The following is an 8,600-nucleotide window of genomic DNA, read 5'->3' as shown; positions in this document are numbered from 1 at the left end:
GGGAGTCGAGGGAAGAGAAAAGGATCGAATCTATTGTCAACAGAACCACCGTAACTTTAGTCGAGCGCTTCCGTCGGCGGAAACCTTCGAGATCTACTTAGCCTCTACTTCTTACGAAACCCTAAGTCTATAATCCGTAGGTATTGACAAGTTAATCCATTGTCACTCGTAAACACTTAACTTGAAGAGGTTGGCCTTAATGAACCTGAACTTGAAATCCTTGTCACTTGTACCCAAAAAAATGCAATCCCGGTCTAAATTAAACCTTAGGCATGTTCGTTACACCGGGAGTGTGAAGATCCCGACCAGGATTAAACACTCATGTCACTAACATGTAGACCCTACTTGTAAGACCCTCTTTCCCAATCTTCCTCATCGGCTTGTCTCGATTCAGCCACGTTTGGTTAGGGACGGAGCCAGGAATGTTACTTGGAGGAGGTCAATGGAACAAAACTTTTTTGGAGGGGCCGGATAAGCAAATATTCAAATATTTAGGGAGAAATGCACATATATTTTGGTGGATCTTTTAGCAAAATTTCCAGCATAGGGGGACAATGTCCCCACCGGCACCCCTAGCTGCGTCCCTGCGTTTGGTGACGGCCGCCACCGCTCCGTTGAAGACAACACCCCAAGCGACTGGCGACGCAGGATACATGGCAAGGAGTAGTGTCGCATATGCCACTTCCCTGCCAAGGGGACTGCCCCTGCGCTACCCTTGCTGCCACTACTTGTGCTACCTCGACGCACCCTGCGCCCTTGCGCCATCCCCTATAGCGCCAAGGCGGACCGCCCTGCACCACCCATGGGGTAGATGAGCCTAAACTGGCCATCCGGTCCACAGGGCCCCTGGCTCCCCTTACGATGTGCAGGCGCACCACCTCGTTGAGCTCTAGGATGATCGCTGCGAGACGACGCACGAAAATGAGGCGGAACACATACATGTTCCCTTGGTTAACATGGCCGAGATTTTGAGGAGGCGGAGGGGAATAGAAAATGAGGTAGATGAGCATGCTCGTGCGCCATTTTCATCGCGATCGAGGGTGCATGTTCGGATGTAGAGGACAATTATGACATGTGGACCATCTTAGTCAGTGGGAGTTATTTTTTAGATAAAGTGAATATATTAATATCAAAAGATACTAATTACATTTAGTCCGCAACAACATCCCACCCTAATAGCAGTATCTGAAAACACACAAGCAAAAAAGAGTAAAAAAAAACTAAAAAATAAAAGTCCCGCAGTTATACGACATGAATTTCGAGTTCTGGTTCATTTGGCCACCTTTTTCTTAACTTCCTTGTGCCTCGAGGTGATCTGTGGAGTACGACGGACTATCGCGGCTGCGGGAGAAGGTGACAAATGCGGCAAGGCCACGCAAAGCCTTTCTCTGACGCCGGAGAGCAAGGGGGATGAAGTCCCTTCGCAAGGTCACAAATGGAAATCTGAGAGCAGAAGAAGATAAATCTCGAGAGGGAAGAAGGGAGAGAGACGACGATGGTCCAGGGCGGGGCATTAAACGCACCAACGACCCAAACTGACCGGCATTCATGTCGCGCGTCGTCTCGTCCTGCCTCCGCCTCTCGTCCCCGTGAAGTAGACTGCGAAAAAACACGTCGTCACACGTACGAGTACAGGCTACAGACTACAGCGGCAGGCAACCAACACCGCACTGCGCTCACCGCAGCACTATCGCCTCGCCAGCCGCCACCATCGCAAGGCAAAAGGTACCCGAGGTAGCACTAGCGTCCGACCACCGCTAATCCCAACCAAAAGGTCGTCGTTCGTCGTGGATCACCAGCGGCAGCTCGGTTCCGTTGCAATGGTGTCGTCTCCGTCCCCTTCACCAACCTTCACCTCCGCGGTAATTGAGTCACCTCCGATGTGTCCCTGTTCTCTGACCTCGCCGCCGCTTGCCTAGTCCTGAGCCGCAATGCATGCGCAGCTGTCCGACACGAAGCAGCAGCACGCCACGACGACGGCCTCGGAGAAGGTGGACCAGAAGTACGCGCACGCCGCGACGCCGCTGCACAGCCACGGCAAGAAGACGCCGCGGCGCGGGCGGAGCGAGGGCGGCGCGGCCGACACGGCGTACGTCGCGGCGGTGTCCTGCTCCGACTGCCGCTTCAAGCAGCGCGCCGTGGCGCCGGCGTCGCCGGGGGCCGTCATCCGCTCGCTCTTCGTGTCCCTCACCCGCCGCTCCACCCCGCGCTCGTCGCCGTCGACGACGGCGACCTCGGCCTCGGACGGCGGCGAGCAGTGGCGCCTGGCCGCCGCCGACCTCTCGCGGCGCCTGGACGCGGCCACGCGGACGCGGGACGACGCGGTGGAGGAAACCGCGCGGCTGCGGCACTCGCTGGCCGAGCTGGAGCTGAAGCTCGCGCGGCTCGAGGCGCGCGTGCTGCCCACTCCCGCCGCCGCGGCCGCCTTCCCCGTCGACGCCTTCCTGCGCGCCGTCTCCACGGCGCGCGCCACGGTGCGGAGCCTCACGCGCGCGCTCTCAACCCACCTCCGCAGCGCCGCCAGCCCGGGCCCCAGCCTCGAGAGCTACCTAAACCGCGCCTTCCACGCCGACTTCGAGCTCGACACGGACGGCGACGTGCACACCGCGGACCCGGCGGGCCGCTGCGAGGCCAACCTGGCGGCGTACCACGCCGTGGCGGCGCTCACCTGGGAGGAGGTGCTCGTGCGCGGCACCAAGCACTACAGCGAGGGGCTCAGCCGGTTCTGCGACGCCAAGATGAGCGAGGTGGTGTCCTCGCTCGGCTGGGCGCGCGCGCGGCCCTGGCCGGAGCCGCTGCTGCAGGCCTTCTTCCTGGCCGCCAAGGGCGTGTGGGGGGTGCGCCTCCTCGCGCGCTCCGTGCACCCGCCGCTCCCCGTCGTGCGCGTCGACCGCGGCGCGCGCTTCGACTCGCGGTTCATGGAGGACGCCGCGGCGGCCCGCGCCGGCCGGCTCGAGCCCGTCAGCGTCAAGATGATGGTGGCGCCGGGGTTCCACGTCTACGTCGCCGGCGCCGGCGTGGTCAAGTGCAAGGTCGTGTGCTTCTACAACAACGGCCGCACCGGCAGCCACAGGGATGGCGGGAGCAGCGCCAATGGCGGTGTGGGGCTGGGGAGCGCCTGTAGCGATCTGAACGGTGGTGTTACGGATGCGGTGAACAACTGCAAGAGCAGCAGGGTGCTATAGTTTAAAAAAGAAAGATACGACGGTGGATTTTATTTGTGTGGTAAAAAAACAGAACTTGTTGCATTTGATCGATTTGTGAATATGGGGTGAGTTGAATCTTGAATAGTTTCGTACATTTCGCTCCTGTGAATCTGGTTTCGTGATTTCGGAACAGCATTTGCTGTTGCAATTCGAGTGGGACAAGAGGTCGACGTGAGGTGATGGATGGACGCTTCCTTGTCATGGCGGCAGCCGCGCGTGCCCGATTGGAAATGGTGAAATGGTTGATCGGATCTTCCAACGATCTCAACCGCCCGTGCGGGTGCTTCTTCATGGGGAACAACTCCAATTCACATGACATAGGGCCTTTGATCGTTAGAGCATCTCCAGCCGCGTCCCCCAAACCGTCCCCCAAACCGCGCCGGATCGAGCGTTTGGGGGACGTGTTTTGTTCGTGCCGCGTTTGGGGGACGTCGCTCCCCCTCGCCTCCCCCAAACGTCGCCCCCAAACATTTAAAATAATTTTTCTTGGCATTTTTATTTCAATTTCCACAAACTAATACATAATTGGGAACGTGGTTTTCCACAAACTAATACATTGTTTGAACCATGGTGGACACAAATATAAAATATTGCAAATAAACTAAACCTAACTAGGCCGTGCATCGGCGGTTTCCCGTGTTCGCCGCTAAGAAACAACACTACGCAGGCACACCCAATCACCTAAACCGGAAAATCCAACGGGAGGATGGTGCCCTTGTTGGTTCTACCGATGAGGCGAACGAGCGTAAACCTCCGTGCACGTATTCGCCGCGAAGAAGCAACACTCGGCCGTCCTCCGAGTCGGTGCCGTCGTCGTGGAAGTCCTCGTCGACGTGGTAGTCCCGGCGGCGCGACTCTCGTCGAAGACCTTGATGCTCATGTCCCCGTTGCCGAGGTAGGAGAACACGAGGATGAAGCCGGCTTGGAGGATGTGGTGGCGCGCGAACTTCTCCCGGCCGATGTTGAGGTACATCTTGCCGCGCCCGTCGTAGATCACGTCGACGATCCACCGGCGAGAGCCGCACGAATGCTCCCGCGATGCATCGTGCGCGGGCGTACGCCGCCGACGTACTCGGCGAAGGAGTCCCGGCAGCCTCCGGATGCCGCGCGGATCGCCCTTGAGGACGTGGACGAACTCGAACAGACGTCCCGGCTCCACGTCCGGCCTCCGACGATGACGACGGCGCCGGGAGGCGACGGCGATCGTTCGGCCTATGCCGCGGCCACGACCACGACCACGACCACGGCCGCGGCCGCGAGGTCGGCCTCCGCCTACTGCCGGACATGGCGACGAGTCTTGTTGAGAGATGGTGGCGGCTAGGGTTTGGGAGAGAGGCGCTAGGGTTTGTGTGTGAGAGGGACGACGAGAGGCGCCCCTTTTATAGGCCGGAGAGGGCGGATGAGCGGCGGCGCTCATTAACGCCGGCACGCGAGCTAGGCGCGACGGACGCGCCGCCGCGCCCTCGCGGGGAACCGCACCGTCGCCGCGGAACCGCACCGTCGGCCGAGCGCCACAACTTCCGTCGCGAGGTAGGCGACGGCTAGGTTGAAACTAACTGTGCCGCCGACGGTCGGCCCCGCCACTCCCCGCCTCGCTGCGTTGTGTCCCGGCGTCCCCGGTGCGTCCCCCGTGGGACGGGGACGGGCTCGGGGCGCCGGACACCGTATAGGGGCGCGCCGGACAAAAAAGGGCTTTGGGGGACGCGGCTGGAACGCTTTTTTGGTCCGGCGCGCCCCAAATCCCTTTGGGGGACGCTTTGGGGGACGCGACTGGAGATGCTCTTAGTCTCCAATACTGTGCAACAAGCGAGTAGGGTAATAAGGGCATGAACAATGGTTGGTAAAACTATCTTATCTTAATTCTAACATGTAATTTAGATATAACAAGAAAATATGATGTATAATAGGTTATTTTTTAGTCTTATCTCTGGTAATGACACATTCCTAAATAAGTGGTGAGAGACATTATTGTTAAGAGATGATCTCTTAGTTAAAAGAAGACAATCCTCTTTTTTCTATTCTTTTCTCCTCACCAGGGCCGGCCCACAGGCCGGGCAAACGGTGCGCCTGCACTGGGCCCCAGCAAGCCAGGGGCCCTAGCCCAGCTAATAGTTCTATTACTAGTAGTTGAATTTTGGTAAAGGCCCATGTGCAGCCCACGGTGCCCACGATCAGCACGTATGGAAACAATCACCGATCCATTGATTCTGTCTTAAAGAAACAATCAATCGATTGCTCTGCTCGCGACTTCTCCTGTAATCTCTCGATGATTCGACCGCTCCCAATAGCCCGACGAGACGACTCATCTCCTCGAGAACTCGACTCCTCCTTCCCAAAATTCCTAACGGCGCCACCGCCTCTGTGCCTTTCAGAAGTTGCAGCCATTAATGGAGGCCGAATCGCAGCTCCATTCTCCCAAAACTTCTCCCCTTCAATTCTCAACGGATGAAATAGCGGTTTGGGATTAGATTTTAGAGCGAGATAAACAAATTCCTGCCCTTACCGTGGCTCCTCAGACCTCAATCCACTCTTAAATAGCCCCCTCTTCTATTCTTCGAGTCAAGCAGTCAAGATCTCCATAGGAAAAACGAAAAGTGATGGATTGTGGTCTTGATTGGATCTCACAGACCGAGAGTGCTCATTGAGAAGGAGAAGAATCGTTCAGTTCGTGAGGGTGTGGTCTTCTTATTCGTCCGAATCATCGAGCAGGGCCAGGTGCTTCCGTTTCATCTCTTGGCTTTTTTTTTTTTTTACTTTTTAGGTAATTTGTATTTATTTATTTCTTGATATGTCCTCTAGAAAGGAGTTACCTGGTAATGCAAAAAAGGAATAAAAGAAAACATAGAAATGCGTTCAAGAATCTCAAAGCCATCTTTTGTTGAACCATTATGGTTCCTTACTAGGTACTAGCATGATTTGTCCGCTCGACTAAGACAACTCGCAAATAATGTCATTTTTGGAGTCATGTTCAGTCATTTTGAGTTTCAAAAGATCACGGATCAATGCTACGTACTGAATATTATTGGGTAATTAAATATGAGGTTTTGTTTAGCTTGAAATATACTGTTTTGAGAGTTTGTTGTTGTGAATAGGGGGCCCGTTTTTCTCATTTTGCACCAGGGCCCGGAAAAACGATGGGCCGGCCCTGCTCCTCACGTCATCAATTATCTTAGGTGGCAATGCTAAGATATAACAATTGTACATGTTCTAATAGGGCCAATACTGCGCAACAAGGGAGTAGGATGATCATAGGGATGTAAGCAGATCGGATTTGATTTTATTGTTACCATATTCTATATCGTAAGTATTTTCTTAACATATTTGAACTGGATTTTAACGGATTCGAAGCGGATCGGATGATAACCAGTTACGGGTTCAAAACGAAAACAGAGCGAACTTGGAGCGTAAGCAAAATTAAACTGATATATGAGCGTATAACTAAACTGGCAAACCATACAACCAAAAATGTATTGACAAAAGGAGTTCAACAAAACACTTATATTTGATAAAGTGATTATGTAAGTGAGCTGCTTAACGAATAAACTCGGCAACTGACTAACTACTACTTATGTTCTATTAGCCTTGATGTTTCGGATGAAAATCTAATTTTCAGGTAAAAACTATTGGATAATCCTAAATAATTTTCAGATACGAATTCCTGTTGCTATAAGGCATACCATATCCTATACTGTAGTGTCAGTTCAGAATCGTATATCCTTATCCATCGGATTTTTTCAAAGCGGATATGAATTCTCCAAAATAGATTGAAAAATGAACTTGGCCCGAAAATTATATTATCCTTTACACCTATATGTGCTAAAGATTTCCTTTGGATAATTGTTTATTTTATACTTTTCAGAAAAAAATGAGCATAAATTTGTGTTGGCAAAATGAAGAATAGAGTATCATTTTTTCTACATAATAATATCATAATAAGTGAGTGATGTGATACATTTTTTGAAACTTGAAGCTGCGTATAGTTTAAATGTATTTTTTATGACAACTTGTGTGACTGTGTGGTTTAGCTTTTTTAAAGCCAGGTGGTAAACTTAGAGTAGTTTCCAAAATTAGGATGCTCCAATTTATGCTCAATTTTGAGAAAGCTTTCAATGAAAATTTGAGATTTTTTCTTAGTTTTTCCACATTTTCGGGGAAAGGCAAAGAGAGAGCGAAAAAGAGCTAAAAATGAAAAACACCAAGACGACCATTGTGACAAGCAAAATAATAGAGTGACGCATCCCATCAAATGTTCGAACCGACCATTAGGAGCACCACCTAATTAGAACACATATAATGATACCTCATGTGGTACATAGAGAGATAGAGAAAAAAACTCAAATCTCTTAACTAAGAGACGATCTCTTGAACCAAAGATAGGCGTACCTTACCATCGTAATATGTCATCTTTTAATCATGGGCAACTCAGTTAATTTGCCTCGTCACATATTTTTATGTATATGCAACCATTCTTTGGAAAAGATTCACCGAATGCACTGTTTGTTATATAAAATATTTTTCCTTCTATAGATTACGTGGAGTACATAAAAATGACATCTTATACAAAATTATAGATATGCCCTTACCCGAGAATTAGTAGCGCCATATGAATCAGGTGTTTCTAACAAATTTGAGCAATGAGAATGCATTAGGCCCCATTTGGCAGCTGTTATCACCAGATTTTGGCTAAATCAGGAGATGGGCCGTAAGTGAAGATGGGCTTAAAAGATACACGCGTGGAGCATCTTTGAAGCGGCCTTGCGCGAGGAGTTTGGGCTAAATTGCCCGTGTATCTGTAATATAGTAGATCGTATGGTAGTTTAGATTAAAAGACAGAGTTTATCTCGTGCACAGTTAGGTGCACGCCCGAATTAGAAAGTCCCTTGGACTATAAATATGTATCTAGGGTTATCAGAAAAGGAGGACAATCACGTTCACAACAAACACAAACCAGGCGCATCGCCACCCCTTCTTTCGAGGGTTTCTCCCGGTAAGCATCATGCTGCCTAGATCGCATCTTGCGATCTAGACAAGACACGTTTATTCGTTTACCTTGTGTTGCTCGTGTCGAAGCGTTGTTGATGGCGAGTAGCACTACTTATCGTAGATGTTTTGGGCTTGCATAGATGCTTTTCTTACGCATATCTGCTTAGCTATGCCGTCCCTCGATATCTAGCTGCCCTTACACCTATCCAGGTGTAAGGGCAGCATCTTGCTTGTTCGTTGCTTAGTAGATCCAATCCGTTATAGTTGCTCCTTGATTCTTCGAGGATTGGTTTAATATCCGTATGGTTAGGGCTTACAAACGGGTTGAACGATCCGGTAGCGCGTTAGGTATGGTTTGTTAGTCCTAAGAGGGATGTTCCGGGAATTAACTTAACGTTGGTTTTTAGGCCT

General features: G+C 51.3%; 1 protein-coding gene across 1 annotated transcript; it reads left to right on the top strand.

Annotated features, from left to right (window-relative positions):
• Positions 1 to 1,651: 1,651 nt before the first annotated feature.
• Positions 1,652 to 3,300, top strand: LOC124697647 (IRK-interacting protein-like). Its single transcript, XM_047230204.1, has 2 exons — positions 1,652 to 1,862; positions 1,944 to 3,300. The coding sequence occupies exons 1-2, from the start codon at positions 1,821 to 1,823 to the stop codon at positions 3,183 to 3,185; spliced, it is 1,284 nt and encodes a 427-aa protein (XP_047086160.1). The 5' UTR covers positions 1,652 to 1,820; the 3' UTR covers positions 3,186 to 3,300.
• The last annotated feature ends 5,300 nt before the right edge of the window (positions 3,301 to 8,600 follow it).

This window comes from Lolium rigidum, chromosome 3 (genome assembly GCF_022539505.1).
Source record: "Lolium rigidum isolate FL_2022 chromosome 3, APGP_CSIRO_Lrig_0.1, whole genome shotgun sequence".
Classification (NCBI taxonomy): domain Eukaryota; kingdom Viridiplantae; phylum Streptophyta; class Magnoliopsida; order Poales; family Poaceae; genus Lolium; species Lolium rigidum.
Note: the sequence above shows the minus strand (reverse complement) of the source record. Positions and strands in the feature narration are given on the sequence as shown.

Bases quoted from the DNA above. Each gene is read 5' to 3' on its own strand.
- LOC124697647 (XM_047230204.1), top strand. From the start codon at position 1,821: ATGGTGTCGTCTCCGTCCCCTTCACCAACCTTCACCTCCGCG. The intron at 1,863-1,943 runs GTAATTGAGTCA...ATGCATGCGCAG, and splicing joins CACCAACCTTCACCTCCGCG to CTGTCCGACACGAAGCAGCA.